At 51.8% G+C, this 20839-nt stretch overlaps 7 protein-coding genes across 7 annotated transcripts; 5 read left to right on the top strand and 2 right to left on the bottom strand.

The window, feature by feature from the left end:
• Nucleotides 1-73: 73 nt before the first annotated feature.
• Nucleotides 74-2361, bottom strand: DACRYDRAFT_25238 (uncharacterized protein). The gene is made up of 17 exons (XM_040774077.1): nucleotides 1841-2361; nucleotides 1740-1792; nucleotides 1674-1690; nucleotides 1560-1625; nucleotides 1497-1510; nucleotides 1420-1447; nucleotides 1340-1369; nucleotides 1207-1286; nucleotides 1127-1156; nucleotides 1067-1077; nucleotides 893-1017; nucleotides 819-841; nucleotides 653-767; nucleotides 594-601; nucleotides 482-539; nucleotides 402-426; nucleotides 74-352 (listed from the first exon to the last, which is right to left on the bottom strand). Exons 1-17 carry the CDS (start codon nucleotides 1902-1904, stop codon nucleotides 140-142), a joined length of 960 nt encoding a protein of 319 aa, XP_040624011.1. The 5' UTR covers nucleotides 1905-2361; the 3' UTR covers nucleotides 74-139.
• A 193-nt stretch (nucleotides 2362-2554) lies between these two features.
• Nucleotides 2555-5208, bottom strand: DACRYDRAFT_72431 (uncharacterized protein; the record flags this gene model as incomplete). Its single annotated transcript, XM_040775967.1, has 3 exons — nucleotides 2555-4099; nucleotides 4320-4889; nucleotides 4939-5208. 3 exons carry the CDS (start codon nucleotides 5206-5208, stop codon nucleotides 2639-2641), a joined length of 2301 nt encoding a protein of 766 aa, XP_040624010.1. The 3' UTR covers nucleotides 2555-2638.
• A 274-nt stretch (nucleotides 5209-5482) lies between these two features.
• On the top strand, nucleotides 5483-11389 carry DACRYDRAFT_119591 (uncharacterized protein; the record flags this gene model as incomplete). The annotated part of the gene is made up of 15 exons (XM_040770828.1): nucleotides 5483-7412; nucleotides 7465-7804; nucleotides 7864-8062; nucleotides 8115-8378; nucleotides 8429-8840; nucleotides 8892-8990; nucleotides 9041-9165; nucleotides 9212-9280; nucleotides 9330-9683; nucleotides 9733-9841; nucleotides 9894-10249; nucleotides 10299-10623; nucleotides 10670-10873; nucleotides 10918-11146; nucleotides 11200-11389. 15 exons carry the CDS (start codon nucleotides 5483-5485, stop codon nucleotides 11387-11389), a joined length of 5205 nt encoding a protein of 1734 aa, XP_040624009.1.
• A 455-nt stretch (nucleotides 11390-11844) lies between these two features.
• Nucleotides 11845-12731, top strand: DACRYDRAFT_25235 (uncharacterized protein). Its single transcript, XM_040774076.1, has 4 exons — nucleotides 11845-12007; nucleotides 12059-12169; nucleotides 12217-12429; nucleotides 12483-12731. Exons 1-3 carry the CDS (start codon nucleotides 11896-11898, stop codon nucleotides 12258-12260), a joined length of 267 nt encoding a protein of 88 aa, XP_040624008.1. The 5' UTR covers nucleotides 11845-11895; the 3' UTR covers nucleotides 12261-12429; nucleotides 12483-12731.
• Nucleotides 12732-13343: 612 nt separating this feature from the next.
• On the top strand, nucleotides 13344-16166 carry DACRYDRAFT_25234 (glycoside hydrolase/deacetylase). Its single transcript, XM_040774075.1, has 13 exons — nucleotides 13344-13669; nucleotides 13721-13791; nucleotides 13844-13981; nucleotides 14037-14064; nucleotides 14118-14164; nucleotides 14213-14289; nucleotides 14341-14581; nucleotides 14641-14784; nucleotides 14836-14977; nucleotides 15037-15315; nucleotides 15371-15440; nucleotides 15494-15616; nucleotides 15677-16166. The coding sequence occupies exons 1-13, from the start codon at nucleotides 13516-13518 to the stop codon at nucleotides 15894-15896; spliced, it is 1734 nt and encodes a 577-aa protein (XP_040624007.1). The 5' UTR covers nucleotides 13344-13515; the 3' UTR covers nucleotides 15897-16166.
• A 754-nt stretch (nucleotides 16167-16920) lies between these two features.
• DACRYDRAFT_119589 (uncharacterized protein) lies at nucleotides 16921-17467 on the top strand (the record flags this gene model as incomplete). Its single annotated transcript, XM_040770827.1, has 1 exon — nucleotides 16921-17467. The coding sequence occupies one exon, from the start codon at nucleotides 16921-16923 to the stop codon at nucleotides 17431-17433; it is 513 nt and encodes a 170-aa protein (XP_040624006.1). The 3' UTR covers nucleotides 17434-17467.
• Nucleotides 17468-17608: 141 nt separating this feature from the next.
• DACRYDRAFT_25233 (uncharacterized protein) lies at nucleotides 17609-19187 on the top strand (the record flags this gene model as incomplete). The annotated part of the gene is made up of 3 exons (XM_040774074.1): nucleotides 17609-18323; nucleotides 18376-18527; nucleotides 18583-19187. 3 exons carry the CDS (start codon nucleotides 17609-17611, stop codon nucleotides 18889-18891), a joined length of 1176 nt encoding a protein of 391 aa, XP_040624005.1. The 3' UTR covers nucleotides 18892-19187.
• Between the last annotated feature and the right edge of the window lie 1652 nt (nucleotides 19188-20839).

Genomic DNA, 20839 nt, shown 5'->3' with positions numbered 1-20839 from the left:
CGAAAGCAGTAAACGAGTTACATCAAGGAGTTTCGTTGAGTGCGTTGACCCACCGTTGAATTGCTCAGCAAAAGCATGTTATATTACAGCAGTTCATCGTGCGCTTTAGAAGTTAGAACCCATCAGAACCCATCCAATATTACATCCAAGGAGTCGTTGTCGAGAGTCTGGAGGACACCGTGTTCAAGCGTTGGACCACGTTGCTGGTGGATTGGCCGGTGGTCTGTTCTGACCCTCCAGAGGGACGGACTACCAGGGCACTCGCGGGAGTGTATGAGACTGGATTGGTATCGTCGCCCGAATTGAGGGATCCGCTTGCAGCCGCTCTTAGGCTAAGAAACAGCCGGTTTGACTAGAAAATATGAGCGAAATGTTGTCGAGCTGTAGAAATGAGCACTCACCGCGATCGGGATTAAGGCCAGCCAGCTAAACGAGAGTGACATGTGAGCTGCATTGATGGGGTTTGCTTCAGAAGGCTTACGCTACACCGAGATCATCCGTAAGGAGTAAAGGAACGATGGTTTCTGCCAATAGCGCGGCTGCAATTCATGAATCAAATCGATGATAAGATTAAGCGGTTCAGGTGAGCTCACCACAGACACTGTATCGGACGATCAGCCAGAATTCTGGGCATGCAGGGTAAGTCTCCTACATAGCGAAATAGATCGTGCCCTCTTCCAAGATCAATGTCAAGATGTGCGTTTGATTCTTCTCACGAGCTCGCCAGTACGGCGATAGATGTATCACCGTGAGAGTGAACAGAATGACTGAACGCAGGTCTCAGTGCAATAATGAAGTAGGGGCGGTTCGAGTCATACGGTTGAATATAAGAATAGGCAATCTTTTCAGAAGATCAGATCAACGAACCGAGAAGGACACTGCAACAGCTTACGTTACGATAGTATCCAGTAGGTTGCCTCCCGATGCGTGTCGTGTGATAATGCAGTCCCATTCATCCGGCACAGGCGTCGCCTTCAGCGAAGTTACAAAGTTGAGAATGGCGATCGCGCTCTCGATCTGGAAGGCATTATGTGAGACGTATACACTACAAACTGTGGGAACGAACCAGATAAGCCACTGCTATGGGTTTCAGCACATTCATCTCATGGAGTAATATGCAGCTTACAGGTGTAGAGGCCGTACAGAGTTCTGCATACTAGTAAATATTAGCTAACGATACTTGACTAATGCACGTGAAGTAGTTACGCCATCTCTTGTGATTGAAGACAGCCGCAACTCGCATGAGCAGTAATCCATCACAGCAGAAGGCGACAGCTTGCAGAACACTAGAGCAGCAATAGTGAAACAACCACGTCGTGGACTGATTGTCCTTACTCACAGGAACTGTACTGGTAGATACGCTCGACAACTGTTCCAGAACATTCAGAACAAGCTACCTCAATCAGTGTTTTCCCTTACGCTGCAGATGGGTCGGCGTAGAACGCGACTTTGAATCGTAAGTAAGCGGCTCAGCTAGCTCATATGACGACACTCACTGACTGGCATGGTTCTGCTCGGCTTTGCTCAGAAAGAAGCTCTCACGAAATCATATCGCTCACCCAATGACTGCAAGTCCTACGTACCGTGACACCATGAAGAGTGTCTTGGGAATGCTCCGTGGTGACCTGGTAGAAGCTCTCAATTAAGCCCCCCCAGGGCGTCCTTGACCTTACCACCATACATGCGTGATCTACAATCACAGTCAATAACACACATCTGCATATGCCAAACGCATGTACCTCCTCGTCCAGGCAGATCAAAATATCATAAGTGAACAGCGCTGCTGCTGCCACTACATCCAGGATCAGACCATGAGTCTCTCGGAACGAAGGACACTCACGTTCACTACATACATACGGAAAGGCCTCGCTGGTAACGCCTGGTGTGAGTGCCAAGGTCGACATCTGTATGGATATGCTGGCTGGAATCGCAATGCAAGGGGACAGAGCGGCGGCATGCTCATACGTGTCCGTCACGCTTTATTGTGGATAGTAGCGGAGGGTATGATCCATCCGATCAGTGATATCAACACAGCACAGAATTGTGCATTGACGCCATTTATCTTCTGATGGTTCAACAACGAGCGAAGCTGGGAAGTCACACGCGCTGTGAAGCGGCATTGGTGGGCGTGTATGCTCTACTAGTCCAATACCGGTCAACGAACCAGAATACCTCAGACGGCATGAGAGCCTTTCGTGTTCCAGCTCTGAATACAACGGGCACTAAACCCATGTCGCCTAAAACGAGATTATCAGTAGGCGAGGTGCGCACAGGATCTCCGGGCTAGGCGCATGTTGTCAGTTATCAAGGCGGTGCCGGGCCACGCGCGACTTTCGGGGATCATGTCTAAGCAGAGAGTCGCACTTGACAATGTACATAGCCTAAGGAGAAGCGATCAGATTGTCACAGATGCAACATTTTGCACAATAGACCGACGGTCGGCAGGGGTTTGGTACCGCGTTTTCACGTTGTGATTGAAGTGGCTCCGCTGGTGAGGCAGAGGGGTGATCTCAATCTGCCGGGGACAGGAGCCCTTCAAATGCAGTGCTTGATAGTCTGTACATTGATCAAAACCACCTAACAGAACATACATGATCATCGAGATAGAAACAGAAAACGCAACAACAATACGAGACCATCAGTCCTCACCGTCCTCTTCCATATCCTCTGCAATGTTCAGTTTTCTTCTCTTGGTAGGAACCTCCTTCCCATCCCCGAATGCGCGTTTAGTCCTTTCTCTGAGGTTGTCCATCCCCTGCTCGTCATCAGCCCAGTCAAGCACCAAATGCCTCCCAAGCAAATGGGTATGTTTAAGGGCAGCCATCACATTCTCCGCCTCCTTCCGGCTGACGAACTCAAGGAATGCGAAGCCACGCGTGCGGCGGTCAAACTTTGTCGGCAGGCGGACGGATTTGAGCTGACCGTATCCCTGGAATAGCGATCGGATGTCCGCCTTCGTCGCTTCGAAAGGTACGTTCTTGACGATCACCTTGGCGGTCTTCTTATTTCCGAGGGCGAACACTCCAACAGGACCAGCAGGTTGCTCGTCTTCTTCCTTGCCACGGCCAGCAAAGCGCACACTGAGTTTATGCCCCTCACACGTCGCTCCGTCCATAGCCTTCCTCGCCCTCTCCGCCTGCTCTCTGCTTCCAAATCCTGCGAAGCCATAGCCCATGCGGAGCCTCCCTGCAGGATCTTTCGGGTTCGGCTTGGTTTGCACACGAGCGTAGACGAACCCTGGCAGAGTGGAGAAAAGCGAGGAGAGAGTAGAGGAGGCAGTTGTAAAGGAGAGATTCTTGATGTACAGTGTAGAGCCCGGGGCGGCTTCTGGGGGTTGTTCGTCTTCAGGAAGTACGATAACACGATCCTCTCGCTCTGGACCGGTTCCTTTGGCGGTTGCGGCAGCTCCGCTCGGCTTCCAGAGCCCAACCGGACCCCGCTCGAGATAGATGATGCTCCCTCCAAATCGCCTGTAGTTCACGTTCCGCCAGGCAACACCAGCCTCACTCTCATCGTCAAATTCTACAAGGGCGATCGCTCCACTAGGGGGGACAACGACACTCTTCAGTTTTCCGTGTGGCTGGAAGAGCTCGCGAATCGCTTGGGGAGTGGTGAACGCAGGCAGATTCTTCACGAGGATCGTGGTTGGTGAGCGCTGTGGCCGACCAGAGAACGCAGAAATGTCGACCCCATTGCTTTCGAGGAAGAGCTTCGTCTCCTGCACGACTGATGTCTCGGCTAGTGCGAGCTTGACGGCTGCATTGCCCTCCTCAGCATTGAGAATTTCGCTCTTCTCCACCCCGAGCTTGCCAGCGACGGCCGCGGCGACCGCATCGGGATTGAGATATAACATAGCCCAGTCCCAGCCGTGGCCGCTGGACTTCTTGCGCTCGTCGAGTTTCTTGTCTTTGAGTGATTTGGGAGCTGAGGTGACGGAGGCGGCTGGGCGCTTGTCTACTGCCCCGAGGATGTGGAGAAGGCGACCTTGGAAGGGAGACGTGTCGAGGGCTTCATAGGCTGCGAGCGCGCAGGAGGGATCAGCGAACGTAATAAATGCGAGACCGGATGGTGTGCGGGATGGTGTGAGGGGAAGGTGCACCTGGGTCGGAGCGCTCAGTACATTATTAAGGAAGAAGATTGCGAAGGAGAGAGAATCAGAAGTCTACGCTAATTGTTTTCCCAGGTACTCAGCACCGCCGAAGCTCTGCTGTCCCTGTGAGAATTTTCATCACTTTGTGCTTGTTTAGCCCTTAGGCCGCCCAGTGTCAGACGACACGCCGGGAAAGCGCACCATGCGCAAACAAGAATATTAAGCTCACCTGTTGAATTTCCCCGAACCGAGAGAAATGCTCCTGCAGCTCGGCGCTGGTGCATGTGTAAGCCAGGTTTCGAAGAAACAAGCGGCCGGTGGAGAGGATTGTCTCTGCAGTCTGGTGCCTTTCTGCTTCCTTGCTCGATTGTTCCTGAACACCGATCGCTCCGGAATTTGGCTGGTCAGCAGCACCGTCCTCGTCGTCGGACTGCTCGAATCCCTTCCATTCTGCATCCGCATCTAGCGTTTTGGTCATCCGTCGTCGCATCCACTCCATGTCGCTCAACCCCTCTGTGGTGGGCTCTCCGTCAGCCTGCGCGTTTTTGTTCTCTTCACTAGTCACAGTAACACTGTCCACCGTCCTTAATTTCTCCATGTTTGTCGGCTCTGGAGGGGGGAGAAGATCGTCTGCCCATGTGCGTGTAGTGGACTTGGAGGTCATAGCATTGACGAACTTGTCCTTCTGAGTGTCTTTCTTCGACTCGTGCTTGGCAGCCAAATTTTTGTCTCCGTTGGCCGTGGTTCGGGGAGGGGGGTCGTTCTCGTCGCCAGCTCTGCGTTTGCGCGGTTCGTGGTTCTACGAAAAGGGTCAGCGTGTTGACCAAAAGTGAACGGGAAGCACGAACCTCCTCTACGACCTCAACAGTAATCCGAGTACTATCGATGTACGTCCTATTCCACCACTCTCTCGCCCGATCGGCTTCCTCTCTCGTCTTGTAACCGACAAAACCAAACTTCCTGCTGGTGCCATCGGGTTTGCGGGCAATGCGTGCGTCGGTGAGAGTGTACCCACCGGGACCTGCGTGGCGGGATATAAAAGGTTGTTGAGAGAAATGGTCACGTAGACGCTGATCAGTTATGTATACAGGCAAGTTCTTCACTATGAGCCGTGACATGATGGAGGGCGTTGAGAGAGTGGAGAGATGAATGATGTCTGTGTGTGTTTTTTTTTCAGCCCAAACGGGACTAAAATGTTCTTAGGTAAGCTTATGTCATCACAGCACAGCCTCCCGAGGGGAGTCGGCGTGATAACACCTACATACTACTCATCTCGTGTATACTCAGAGAGCTGAAGTACTCGTGTGTGAACATGGAAAGATCAAATACGACGTATGTGGAGATTTATTTATTCCTTTGAGAATAAAAATAAGTTGAAAGAATACCCGAGTCATGGGCGCTAATCTAGTGCACGTGCACGAGCCGTCATTACAGTCACCTCATGAGCAGACGACCACGTCCCTAGGTTCTCTCCAGTTCTCCGACATCCTAGCTTCCTCATCAACTTCTTCACTCCGTATTAGAGAATATCCACATAGACAACGGGAAATGGTGGTCCCGCTCATATGGCAAGAGAGCACACATACAATCGACGTCCGCCCCCTCGATCGCGAGGCGTGCATAGAGCAGTCTCGCGCTGTCCGCCGGTTCCTCGACATTCCTCTCCTCACGAAGTTTATCGATGGCTCGTATAAGGACATTTCAGAAGAGAAAGCGGATAAGAGGAATAGGTTTGTCAAGTTGATGGGAAAGGGAAACGGCGCGAGAGGGACGAAAAGGCAGAGAGAGGGAGGTGGTGACTCACGTTCGTCGAGGAAGAAAGCGAAACGCAATTCTGGCAAGGCCGCCCCTCCTGTCGCGGTGGTGAACGACATAGAAGATATTATTATTACCGAATCTGTGCCAGATATTTCAATGGACGACAATACTCCCGACCCTGTCACAAACGAGCACCAGCACACGTCCAACGACGCTGTACACGCAGTTGCAGCAGAGCCTGCGCCGACCAAGCCAATGTTTACCCTCCTTCTCCAAGTCAACCTCAAGCTTGTTTGCGGTACTGAGGCGGCAAATTTCTCCCCCTCCTCCAAGTTGCACAAGTTGTGCTCGCTGAACACGCTTCACAAGGATGAAGAGGGCCTCATCGCGCTCATTCAGCGGTTACTTCATCATACCCCGTCTTCAAGCGGTCCTATCGAGCTAGGACATGTCAACCTACGCCCTTGGGGGACGAATCTACATGTGCATGGGCGCATCAATGACAAACGCGAGACCTTGCCAATGTTCACTTTCAAGCCGCCTGTGCCATTCGGGGGAGAAGCAGAGGACTGGGACTTTCCTATCCCCGTGTACTCTTCTTCTTCCTCCATCCTGCACGCTGCCCTTCACCTGTGCGGTCTTCCCGAGCCGCGCGTGCGCATACATGCCATCTTGCTCGCAGATAACGCCGTCATCACTACCTGGCGAGGAAAGCAAGCTCCTCTCGGGGTCCAGTTCTACCTCTCTGTATCCCTCGATATCCTACCCTCTATGCTCTCCGACCCCGGGTCGCTCCCTCTTCCGGCACAAGAAGCCCAGCGCCTTCTTCTGTCACACGTGTTTTCCCCTCCCCCTGGACCCCCCAACTATCCCGGCTCGACAAACATCCACTGGTTCTACGAGCTGCTGGGGCCAGCACCTGACCTTCCCGAAGGGGAGGAGGCACGCTATCAACCGGAAAAGCTAGATGCGAATCTTCTTCCCTTTCAACGCAGGTCCGTGGCGTGGCTCCTCCAGCGAGAAGGGGTCCTCCTTCCCCCTACGTCCCATGGCTCCTCAATACCGCCAGTGGAGGACGCATGCTTCCTCTATCAGCGTGCCCTGAGCCCATTTGTTCCTGCGGAAAAGGAACTATGGTTCTCCCCCCTCATGGGTAGTCTCCTCCCTTCCCCACCGTCCGACCTCGCCATTCGCGCTGGGGCAGACGGCATCATCGGTGGCATGCTCAGCGAGGAAATGGGCCTGGGGAAGACACTTGAGTGTCTTGCGCTCATCCTTCTCTCCCCTCCTCCTGTCAGCAGAGGCCCCGAAACTGTGCGTGCCCAGATGGTGTACGACCTCTCAGGAGAAGCACGCGAGACGCGCGTGCGCGAAGTCGGGACAACGCTGATCGTAAGCCCTGCGAGTTTGCAGCAACAATGGGCGGACGAGATCGCACTCCATGCGCCGGAGTTGAAGGTGTTGGTATATAAGGGATGGAAGAAGGAGATCGAGGGCGTCGGAAAGGAAAGGAGGTCTGGAGGCAGGACCAAGGGAACGAAAGATGAAGAGGAGAAGGAGAATGGTGAGTTTTTATATTGTCGCTTGTTCAGAGGATCAATACCAGTACCATCCAGATGACGATACGTTTCTTTCTACCTGGGCGACTGCAACCCACAAATACGACATCGTCCTAACGACGTATGATGACATCCGGAAAGAGTTCTATGTATCCCAGCCACGCAAGCCTCGGCCAAAACGGGACACGGCTGTGTACACTCATCCCGAGGGGGCAGACGCAGTCATACGCAGCCCACTGGTCAGCGTCGAATGGTGGCGCGTGGTCATGGACGAGGTTCAGCAGCAGGGGGACGGCAAGGCTGCATCGGTGGTCAGCTTGATTCCGAGGCGGTCGTCAGTTGCTATATCAGGCACACCGGTGGATGACGAGATCCGTGATCTGTTTCAAGTCCTCAAGTGCGAACATCCATATTAATGTCCCGTTATCGCGCAATAGCTAATAGGTTCTCGTGCAGGTTCCTGCGCGTGCCCATCCTTTCCGACTCTCCTCGTCTCTGGACGAGACTGCTAAAACCTGCTTTCGCGCCTCATTTTCAAGAGCTCTTTCAACGTATCGGGATACGGACGCTCAAGAAGAAGGTTGCAGACGAGTTAACGATCCCACCGCAACGTCGGTATCTGGTGCCGGTTGAGTTGGGGCCCGTGGAACGACATGTGAGTGACAAATCGATGTAGGCAGATGTCCAGCACACTAATAGCCTCGCAGCTCTATAACGATCTCCTTGATTCAGCCTACAGTGCCTTGGGTGTCGATTCACTCGGAAATGCTCTTGGCGGAAGCGGCGAGCTCGAGGTTTCTCAACTTCGCACTTGGCTGCTCCGATTACGACAGAGCTGTACGCATCCGCAGATTGGTCAAATGCACAGAAATGACCGCGTACTTGGCGGTGCTTTGAGGACGATTGGGGAAGTGTTGGAGCTCATGCGGTATCAGAATCGGCAGATTATTCTCAATGAGAAGCGCGATAGAGTGCGTGCCAGCATCCTTGTTCATCATGACTGATTCACATACCGTTGTAGCTCGCACATCGAGTCAGACTCGCCCTTATGCTGCAGCTCGACGAGTCCAATGCTGCCCGATGGAAACAGTCCTTGGAGCTCTTTCTTGCCCTCAAGTCCGACGTTCAATCTCTTGTGGACGAAGTCAAAGGCATTCTTGACGTGCAGATTTTCGCCGCTCGAGCGGAGCGCAAGGCTGCGAGGGAGAAGGCCAACGGTCTCTCGGATAGCTATTTGCTTGAAGATGGATCTCGCCCTGCCAAGCGAAAGGGCAAGGATGTGGAGCCAGATGGGTATGAGACGGACGACGACGACGAGTGGGCGCATGACGAAGAAACCGCAGAAGAGAGCAAGGGCAGAGGAGTGCATAAGGAGAACAGGGTCAAAACCTCCCATGTTCGCATCAGGGAGTGTTTTGTCCTGCAGCACAAGAGCACGTTCATCTCACTTATGATTGGATCATGACGCTTATTTGATGCAACAGTATTTTTTTCCCTCGGTGATTTGTACCACAAGGTGGCTAAGCAAGAGGAGGATGCAGCGTACGCTGACGCCGAGACCGTGCGTCGTGCCGTGCTGAAGAGTGAGCCAACAACCCACACGAGTATGCGTCGAGGTCTAATTCTTGCGCAGACACGGAGGACCTAGCACTCCGCGCAATGTACAAGCTTACGCACGAGGTGGCGGAGAAGGGTGTGAACGAACGAGAACTAGAGGTTGAACTGTGCGGTAAACCGGGACTGCGGGCCGGTCTGTTGGTACGATCATCTTCAGATGATACTTTCACGTGTTGACTCGAGCTAGTTCGATGAAGCCAATGACATTATCGAACTCCTGAATGACCAGCGTGAGTTATTATGGAAGTGGCGCGGCGTACGTGGTACATGCTATGCGTGCGGATTATCTGTTGACTTGGCTGTAGATGATTTATACTCGACTGACCCAGAAGCTCACGACTGCTGAAGGTGAAGAGGCAAGCGGGGAAGAATACACGCATGCTCTTGATGCCCAAGGCGAAGCAGAAGCCTATATAGTCGTGTATGCTGCCCTGCTCGCCGACCGCAAGGAGGCGCTTTCACAGGAGCGAACTATCCTTGCGGTTCACGAATCACGGGAGAAGAAGGCTCGTGATACTCGAGCCGCTCTGAATGCAGGTCTTGAAAATACCTTGTCTGGGGCACCCGCCGCAATGGAACCCCAGAACGAAGTATTGATGAGGCAATTGACGGATGAAAGAAGGAGCATGCGAGATGCACATTCGAAGAGATCCTTGAAGGTAGATTGCTTCAGTCCAGACGGAGTTCACCTAGGCTGATCTAGGCCAGAACGTCTTCCCCGAGATGAGTGGATTGGCTGATCGTCACGACAAGGAGATGGAAGGCGTCATTCTGAGGAGTGAAGCAATGAGACTGAGGAGGATCGTGACTGATCAAGGTTCGCATCATCCTATATGACAAGGAAGAGTGCTTTAGTGACGGCGACGCAGACGTACTATGCAGTCGCCTAGAGTCGGAACTGGCGATCTTTCGACAAGCCTTCAATGGCCGTATCGTATATTTCCGTCAACTTCAAGAGCTGTCGGACTCAGTAATGGACTTTGACGTGAAGGAGCTTGGGGTCCAATCGCTCGCGGAAGCGATCCGCGAAGCGGAGGAGAAGGTTCACAAGTTCGACGACACATTGCGTACACTACAAGCCAAGCAGCGCTATTTGGAATACATGGATGAGGGGCAGACGAACGAAGCACTAGGTATGGACAACACGGAAACGAGGGAATGTGTTCTCTGCGCGTGTGGATTCGAAAACGGATGCTTGACGGCTTGCGGACACATTTACTGCGAGGTATGCTTAGTCTGTGGGTATATGTGCAGCTCCTTCATTTGTTTGGCAGGATTGCCTGAATGCCTGGCTGAAGAAACGCGGGACCAAGTTTTGTCCCGTCTGCCGCCAACCATTGTCCAAGCAAACGATTCATAGAATTGTCTTCCACGCGGGGGAGAAGGTAGACGAGGGAGAAGAGCTTGTCGAGCCTGAAGGCGCCCACATCGACTATAACGTGATGGATCTAGAGCTACTACGCGAAATAGACGACATAGAGGCGCATGGGAACTATGGCAGCAAGGTGCAGGCACTTGTGAAACATTTGTTATACCTGAAGAAGAAGGAGCCTGAGGCCAAATCGATAGTCTTTTCTGCGTGGATGGACTCGCTTAACAGTACGTTTTCTCGTCGCTTTCTTTCCCTGTCTAAGTGGATAGCTAGTTATCGCCCGTGCGTTGCAGGAGAACGACATCTCGTGCATCCGCGTCGAAGCAGGGCGAAATGCAGCGCGTGAGTTTAGACTCGACCCGGTGTGTCGTGTCCTACTACTCCACGGCGAGCGGGAGAACGCAGGTTTAAATGTGACGTGCGCGAATCGGGTCTTTCTTCTGGAGCCCGTGGTGAATCATGCGTTTGAGGTGCAGGGTGAGACTTCCTCTACCTCTGAAAGATGCGGCTGACGGAGTTAGCTATCGGCCGGGTCGACCGAATGGGTCAGACACGGAACACTGAGGTCTATTGCTACTATGCGATTGATACTGTCGAAAAAGGCGTGCTAGACCTAGCAGCAAGGAAAGGCGTGTCGATCTACACCAAGGGGCATGCACGAGGAACGCTGAATATGAGCGAGTTGGGGGATGAAGGTTTGCGTAACTCGCCTAGAAAGGGACCGAAAGGCAAGGGTGACTTTATGGCAAAGTTTGTCCGACCTCTCGCGTTCGGTGCCGACATCTGATCATACATGTACGCAGGACCGACGATATGATGGCCATAGTGTTCCCACACCTGGCGGAAGTGCCGCATGACGGTAGCGTCATAGAAGTGGACATCGATGCTGAAGAAGAGATGCAGCGAGAAATTCAGAGGCGTCAAGCGGCAGCGGCGGCCGAACGGCGGAAGGCAATGCAGGCCGGGCCGTCGAGCCGCCAGGAGGCGGGGTGATGACTATTTTGTAATTCTGTATTTTGTCTGTCGTCTTGTTGTTGTAGAAGCTGTCACTTGCATGTACTATTGTTTGTTTGATGGCTGGTCTTATGCTCTGACTTTACCTCCCATATAGATCCAATCGAGAAATAACGACGCGTGGGAGGCCAAGGAAAAGAAGGATGAGAGTCATCCTTGGCCGATAGAGAGTCGATAGGCCTCAAGGGTTCTGTAAGCAGAGTGAGCCAAGTGAGATCATGAGGTGGTGAAGAGAGGATATCACCTGGAGGTCCGAACGCAGGAGGGAGAGGCAAGAATGAAGTGCGACGGCTCGGGAAAAGTGTTCTGATTCGCGGCATCGTCAGACGAGAGAATATTGGAGTGACAGCATCTCAGCACAACTGCTTCCGGAGTGGCTCTCACGTGATCACTCCCGCCTTTTCGCAATCGCCCTCCAGAAGTCTATCAACATCAGCTTGATCAACGTCTTCCTTACCCCGACATGCACCCGCTGCTCTCTGAAAATGTCTGAACCTACCATCCCTTACGGCATCAAGAGGAGGCGTAGCGCGGTGCGGGACCAGAACGAACGCATTATATTCCAGTTCAGAAATGGACTGAGCCCATGCGTCTCAGGTGCACCGAAACCCTGTCCACCTGGAGATCGCGCGACTCATCTCATCACAGATGTTATTTCATACATACGATCAAGGAGTTCGCCATTCTCCCTGCCTAGAGGGGAAAGCAGGAATGCAGTGTGTACAGCTCTTGGCTGGATGCGTGGAAACGTGCGCAAAGGCGCGTTCCATTTGTTCTCGTGTGGAGATATCTGACCGACTGTACAGAGATTCGGTCAGCGAACGTCCCCACCGCTGTCCAGATCGTGTAGAACGTTGATCGGCATGATCTCTATTGCGCGACGAACGGATAGAGCGGACTGTCGCGTCTGAACTCATCGCATTACAGCCATCACAATATATCCTGGATTTCGATATTATGCAGATGTGCATTCTGTATGAACATTGGCAGGATACCTCATTGTATCATGTGGATGTCAGGTCAAGTTACAGTTTGTTTCTGATCCAAGTGCACTGTCCTTATCAGTGTGCAGGTATGAGAATGTCATCACTTAGTGGCTGTGTATACTCCTGCTGTTGCCAAGAGAGGTCATCTGCTGATAACGACTTTCCCTTATTACATTGACAACCACCCACTCCTCCTTTTCTCCGCCCTCCTCACACTCACCCTGCGATGTTGTTGTTGCCGTTTGTAGTTCGCCGACGTTTTGGTACAGAGTACAAACGACTCGGATCCAAGTGTTTGTCACGTGGGGGGCGGCCCAGACAAACTTGAAAGCCGGTTCTGTCCTTCCGATCCACCACATGAAGGCGGGCGAGTCACAATATTGGCTTTTAATCCGAGTGACGCCGATAATACCGGAGATCCGTTTGGAGTGGCTTGTCAAAGGCCGCATGCCCCGGAGATCCGGCGCGAGATCCCCCGGTTCGGCAGGCACAGCATGTTCGGCATAGAAGGTCAGAAAATGCCATCCTCCATGTCATAAGCTGGTTCTCATCGTGGGTTGGTCAGCATGAATTCCGTTGTCTATGAGAGATGCTGTTGTACATATCAACAAACTGGTAAGTTGTCGCAGTAATTTGACCCATGCCCATATTGACTCGAGAGAAGGGAATGCAGCATCTTGGAAGTTGAAGAAAGCATCAGCGTGGATGGAGTTGTGGCACGCGCCTATTCTGATCACCCAAGAACATTAATATTCCGTCTGGTGCGAACTTGTGTATACTGGCCGTGCCAAGCCCTTCTTACGTTCCTGGTGCCGTTCGAATGGAAGCCCGGTTTTCATGGGGAAGCGGGACGGAAGCCGTAATCAGGGTCCCAATCGCTGCGGCAAGCGCTCAGGTTCAGCGCCGGAAAGGTCATCTGTTCATTACCCCGTTCACAACGGACAACATCCACCTCTTGTTACGCACGTCTGAACATCAACAAGGTGTGACTTTTCCGGGTCATGCGGCCAAGCATATCCGGAACCTGCCTGCCCGGTATAATAAAAGGCTGGCCGCCCATTCCTTGACCACCTCGTATCTCCTACAATCGCATAATTTTCCTTTCAACTCCAATACAGGATGCATTTCCTGGCATCAACTCTTTTATGTGCGGCGTCGCTCGCCGCAGCAATACCGATAACTCCACGATTGAATGCCCGCAAGCTTCCCCTCACCGGACGGGCGGAAGCCACGGTCTACTCGAACTGCGTCCAGCCCAATATGGTCGCGCTGAGTGAGTCTGTATTTCCGAGGTTTGCATAGTTGGTTTACAAGTGTGCATCAGCTTTCGATGATGGGCCTTGGATCTATGAGGCAGACATCGTCGGCAAGCTTAACGCCGCTGGTATCCATGGAGTACGCTCTCTATCCCACTGTAAAGCCCACACTCAACTGTACGTCTGGACAGACTTTCTTCGTGAACGGGATGAATTACGATTGCATCTACAACTACATCGATCAGATCAGGAGTGCTCACGAGGCCGGGCACATGTACGGTGATCATACATGGGATCACACGGACTTGACAACACTCAACTACCAATCAGTGCGTGTTCGCCGTTTTGACTTATTCATCAGAGTGAAGCTGACTTGATCACCAGATTTCTAATGAGCTCTACGGAGTCGAGCGTATGTTCCTGTATCTCTACCTACACATCTCAAGCCTGACTAGAGTTTTGTAGTCGCGCTGCAAAGGATTATCGGTGTTCAGCCAGCGTTCATGCGCCCGGTATGTTCAGATATCACGTAAGCGAGGTGTCGCTGACTCCGTTCGCAGCCGTATGGATCGTATAACGATCTCGCTCTTCAAGTCATTGCGGATCATGGTATGTCCGCCGTGATGTGGGACTTCGAGTATGTTTAGTGCCGCATACTTCCTTTCCCGTTCTAACAGGAGTTCCTCAGTGACGGTGACTCCACTGGCTCATCGGTTTCCGAATCCGAAGCCGACTATGCCAACACTGTGGCCTCCCATCCAAGCAATCTCCTCGCTCTGAATCACGAGACATACGAGACCAGTGCAGACGACGTTCTTCCTTATGCTATCAACCTGCTAAAGAACGCTGGATACACCTTCGGTACCGTCGCCGAATGTTTGGGAGGGCTTCAGCCATATCAGTGGACGACGTCGTACGGCAATCAGGATGTATGTCTCAGCTCTCTGGAGAGGATGTTGTGCCTGACCCAGATTTTTCTTGCGTCCAGAGCTCTTGGAACTGCAATTCAATGCCTGTTGGGCCGTCTGGACCAACGACCACTACGCATACGTCTACCTCGACTTCATCTACCACTACGTCGACTCCAACCCCCGGACCGCCCCGATACATACAATCATACCGGAATGGCCAGGTGAGCTGGGATTTGCATGCATTCCCATGTTATTTCTGATGTTTTTCTCAGTGCCTCGCTATCTCCGGTTCTGCGGGCGATGGTACACCTGTCGTAACTGTGCCATGTGCGAGCGCAAACAAGTGGGATATCAGCCCAGGCGACGGTCTGGTCCGTCTTGACGGGACGAACTACTGCCTGGATGCCGGCGTTGGTGAATATCATTTCCGTTGGAAACCGTACTGAATAGCTGCTAATCAATATGCTGTGCAGGACCTCACAACAACGTTCCAATGAAGATCTGGACCTGCTATCCTGGTCTGACCCAGCAACAATGGACTGAGACTAGTGACAATCGTATTGCGATCACCGGTGGTGATCAGTGCCTGGACGAGGGTCCGACTGGTCCCCAGACGTACCAGTGTACCGCATACAACACCAATCAGATCTGGTATGCGCTGGCCACGCCTCCAACCTCAAGCACAACTACCTCTACGAGCACTTCCTCGTCCTCGTCTGCGGGTCCTGCGCCTACTGGAAATGTCCTTCATCGTGCGTCTCTTGTTTTGTACATTGAGGGAATGTCTGTTTATCATTGTCTTACCAGCAAACGGCGATACAACGCGTTGCTTGACTGTCGCATCCAATAATCCTTACAATGGCCAGGTCGTCCAAATGTTAGCTCTTTCTTATGCTCGTCGCGACGTATTGATTGACTGTGGTATGTCAGCTCGGATTGCTTCGCATCCTCCAGCCCCTACTATCCCATGCAACTCTGGAGCATTGCTCGTGGCTCCGGGTCTGTTCGTCTGGCAGGCACGAACTATTGTCTTGATGCTGGTACCAGCCCCGCGTACGTTGCTGTCTTCGTTGCCTCCTTATAATGAGCGTTGACCGTCTATCTCATTAACAGGAACGGAATCGGCATGAAGGTTTGGCAATGCTACGATGGTCTGATGCAACAGACCTGGTATTACACGGATGACAATCGCATTGCCATTACCGGTGGTACGATGTGTCTCGATGTGACCAAGGAGAGCGGGCCAGCTCCAGGAAGTCCTTATGGCAGCGACCAGGCCGTTCAGACCTGGCAATGTACAGCTTCCGACAACCAGCAAGTCTTTACGGAGTGAACAGCAGTGCTTAGCGATGTGGCATCTACGCACTTCTCATAGGACACTCCTTCGACCCGCAGCTCGTTTTCTTCTTTGTGATTCTGGTTGATGGACTTTGCCTTCACGAACTTTCTGTGGACTTTATTCTGATTCATTGAACGAATTCTCAGCACGAATTAATCACACATGTATCTAGTCAGGATACCCTCATTTCTTGATCTGTGGTATGTGATTAATCATTTATCGTTATTAGTGCATGAAAGATGGATAAGAAAGCACTCGAATTCACAAGACAACCCCACCGATCAACATGGAAGCAAAGTGCATTAAATAGCAAAACTGCATCAGACTCTTCACTCAGAGTAGAAACACAAGTAAAATTCAATGCTAATGACCCTTGTCCAGTAATGACTATGGCTGCCTTTGGTGGATAGCTGGGACCCCTAATGCTATGCGGGTCTGCAAATGTCCACCTTGATGATGACCATAGTATATCTGAGGTAATGGCTTAGATTAGAAGGCAAGCACAACAGTAGTCTCAGGTCTGCAATACTTTTGGGGCCATTGTGTCACTGAGAAGATTGCACAACAGTCTTCATGCAGGGGTGGTATGGTTCAAGATGAAAAACATGCTGCATGTGCTTGTGATAGATCCGCGCCACACCAGACTCGGTTAGTCGGCCCTTCCGCCCGAAGGAGTTTCTCGGGAACTCGGCGGTAGAGTTAACCATGGAGTGGCAGTGCACCACGACACGTCGTACACCACTGTCCAGCACTCTTCTCGGACACACAAAAGCAATTGAAAACTCATTTACGGAGGATTGTTATTCTAAACACCCTTAAACTGGACGACATTGGCGTATTGTGCTTGTCGGAGGTTACGTGGCGTCAGAAGGCAGCTTCTGTGCCGCCGTGACCTTTTTGTTGCTTCCAGGTCAGGCGCGCGCACCAGAGAAAAGGCGGGGGCCAGCGGACCAATGGAGATAAATACATCGAAGGATGGTGGGTTGTCTCTGTGCTTACCGCTCTCACTTCCCTCGACATGGCTCACAATCCACAGACCCCCCCTCGTCAAAGCAGCGCCCCTTCACAGGCACCTAGTACCACACCGGGCAAGGCGAAGGCCACATCGACGCGCAAATTCAACACCTCCGACCTTGAAGGCAAGCGAAATGTCATTTTTGAATCGACCTATCTGCTCTGTATTTCGAACGAACGCATGGAGGCGATCTTACCCCTGCCCCAATGGGCTGCAAGACTCGTAGAGCAGCTGCCGGACAGCCATCCATTTCTCATGGGTAAGGAGTGGGATGACCTTCCACACCTAGCCACGAAAGATAAAGCATCGACGCTTGTGGGTAAGGAAGATGATGTTTTCCAAGCTTACGGTGCTCTTCACAAGGCCATCGTCGAGAATTGCGGGCTGCCCCCGGGAAACACCCAGGCGCGACCTCTTCTGCTTCGACCGACACGTACACCCAAGTCCACCGCGAAGGAGAATTCGAGCAGACCAGATGGAACGAATCCAAAGGATAACTCTCTCATTATCGACTGAAAGAAGGACCGTTACAGGTGGGTCGATCTCTTTTCCGCGTACGAGTTCAAGAGAGCGAACTTATCGCATCGCGCGCGACTAGCGTTGACTGGAATGACAGGAGCGGAAAAGCGTCTTCCGGGCGTTTGCCTTCTTCGCATTCGCAGATGAGACCGCACTCGGTCTGGACCCAACTATGATCCCGAAAGACGCAGACTTCTTCCTCATCATCATTGACAGGAAGAGGTACCAAGTTCGAAAAACCCCAATCGCGGATCACCGAGCGCGCGCGTTGCACGGGAGTGCGTGCCGGGTCTATGAAGCATGGCTCGTCAATCACGATGCCACTCGGCCCAAAGATACGGATATCACAGATCTGGAGAAGGCTAAGAGGGTGGCAATCAAAGAAGTTTGGCGGGACGAGCATCGAGAGCCTGAACGGAAGATCTACGATCGGGTAATGAAGGCAATCAAGGACATCGAAAAGAGAAGTCCTGCAGAATTGAAACTCCCCTCCGGCGAGAAGGCTGAGAACTATTTCGTCAACATTAGTAGCGATGAAGAAGTGACGATTCTCAATTATGGCCCTGATGATACAGCACGAATCATGGCTGGCAGAGAGCTGCCGGAAGGAACGTGTTGGATCAAGACGGATCTTATTGTGCAGACTGGAACGAACGACAGGTCGGGTGCACTGGATTGTCCGAGTGCCCAAAACTCCGAAGCGGTCCTTGGCCGAAAGAAACTGTTGCAGACAGCGACGATCAAGCCGGTTGTGCCGATTTCGCCGATTTCGCCCGAGATCCACCACCGTGTCCATTATCGAACCGTGACGGACAACATTGGGGAACCTTTACATCACATTGAGAGGTTAGATGTCGCATTCAAAGCGCTGGCTGATGTCGTTCAGGGTCGGTGTCGTCTTTGCAGAATTTCTTTGTGTGGGGCTGACAAGCTTTGCAGCGTGCAAAATGATGTGCGTTGCCGGATTCAATCGTCGGGATCTTTCTCCAGGCAATATCATCGTCGACAAAAAGGAGGGGCGAGGGCGACTGAGTGATCTGGAATTTGCGAAAGAGCATATGCGTGACGAAGATGGGCACCACGCGCGGACTGTAAGCTGTCGTTGACACTGTCGTCGTCAGGCTCGTTAATAACTGCACATCCCAGGGAACTCCCGATTTTATGGCGATAGAGCTGATAATAGGCGAATATCAATTCCGAGACCTGGAGGACATATCTGTTCTCACGATTTCGAGTCAGAACCGGATCATTCCATTGCGACATAACGCTGGACACGACCTCGAATCAATATTGTGGATCGCTATCTTCCTGTTGTATAATTCCCTGGTGATTGATGATGACACGTCAGGCGAGCGATCGGTAAGGGACGCATTGTTTGCCCAGGCCTGCCAGCAAAGGACACATCGGGAACAGCTCTTCGATGCTGATCCGCTTCGCCGAGCTACGGTCTTCTAGAGCCGCTTAAACTTCTATAACAAATTATTGGAGCATTTCAGCAGTCCAAGTGTTCAAGCGGCCATCCAGCTTGTGGCCGGCATGCACGCCGACCCGTTTGCGGCGTATAAGCGTTTTGGAGCCGTTCTAACCCATGAGGAACGTGGGCGAACACGGAATACGGACTTCCTCCAGGTGCACGAGTCTTTTGCAAAAGCATTGAGACAGATGAGCGATCTTTTCAAGGGCAAGCAGTGCGAAAGGGTGGAAGATATTCTCCGGGCGGAGCGGCACAAGTAAAGACCGTCCGATGGGATCAGATAGGGAGTGAGCCAGAGAGGTCTGGTCGAGGGGATTTCAACCACACCCCGACCACATCGTACAATTCTCCACATATACCAAATATGATATCTCGAATGACCATGCGTTGCGTACAAACATACTGAAATCGAACACCAAGCACTGAACAACCCCACCTCCAGTGGGGTGTGTCAGGCCGGTATTCCCACGGCTATTTTTGGGCCTTAGAGACTGTTGCACAGCACTATGGACCCTCAGTATGTGGATAATGTGCCCCAGCAACAAGTCTTGACCCCCCTGGATATTCAGCATGATGACTGCAAGGTTTCCCATATGACAGGACCACCCAGATATTTGGCATGCCAACACCTGCCTTGGAGAGGTATCCAGAGACTGGTTTAGTATAGACTTCAGTTTATAGTAGCTAGTATAAGTAGTTTCCAGAAACTCCTGTATCTAGCTTATTCTGCCCCTTTTCTGTTAGTGTTGTACAGATCCAATTATCCCCTTACTGGATAGGCAGCATCATATCAACTTAGTGTATTTGACTCAACTGGATGTACTTGACTGGACAGAGACTGACCTCCAAATTATTACCAACTGACTTCTGGCAGCTCAGCTACAGGCTTGACTCCCACAGTTTCTACCAACTTTCCTCTTCCTTTCTAGCAAGTTCTCACTCACCACCCATCAGACCAATATTTTGGACACCTCTTGGGTTGGATCATATTGGAGCCCAATGTGAGGCAGCTTTTAACAGATAACAGCTGCTGAGGCAAGAACTCCTCCTCCTCCTCCTATTTTTGATACTGGCTTCCTGTACTCCAGTATCCACCACTGTCATAGACCAACAGAACAAGCTTAGGGATGAATGGCAAGCCTGATGTACCATGCTCCAAGAAACACCCACAATTTCAGATGACACAGAAGTATCATCTGCTTCCAGTCAGAGTAACACCAATATAGTGGACACAGTCTGACAACTCCTCATGGCTAGCAAACGCACTATGCCTATGGGTAGGGAGTCTCCCTCAGCTCCCCACTTTTCTCCCACACCTCTTGGCATCACCTGTTATTTTGAAGCTCTGGAAAAACTATTCAGCTTGTGCAAACCTACTGTCACTGGTAGAGGAGACAAGATCAATTGAGCCCATTTTTACACTGACAATGACACCTATGAATTATGGGCACAGATCCATGATGGCATGGAAGATGCAAAAAGGGACTTGTACAAGGATTTCAAGACCAAAATAATGAAGTACTATCCTGGCGCAGTGAATAATGAACACTGGTATGCAACTCAGACCTCGATGACTGTGTTCACAAGTGGCAATGCTGGATTAAGATGAAGGGTGAATTTGCTGAATTCTACTGGGACTTCTACTCTATCTCTGTCAGGGCACCAGCTCATTGGTTGGTCAAGAGACATGACTAAGCCTTTATGACATGGAAGTAGCTGGTATACCTTGGCATGTGCTGGAACCTGCTGGAAGGATTGGATGGTCAGGTGACCTGCTGTGCATGGCTGTGCATGACCTCATATGACCTCATCCTTGGTCATATGACCTGATCACCTGACTAGGCTGAGTAAGCAAGATGTTCTAGCAGGTTCCACCACAGAGGTATAAATATAAGGCCTACTCTGCCTGGGACTGTCTCTTCAGACTTG

The sequence above is a fragment of the Dacryopinax primogenitus genome (assembly GCF_000292625.1).
Source record: "Dacryopinax primogenitus strain DJM-731 SS1 chromosome Unknown DACRYscaffold_24, whole genome shotgun sequence".
Lineage (NCBI taxonomy): Eukaryota > Fungi > Basidiomycota > Dacrymycetes > Dacrymycetales > Dacrymycetaceae > Dacryopinax > Dacryopinax primogenitus.
This window is presented reverse-complemented; position numbering and strand designations above follow the sequence as displayed.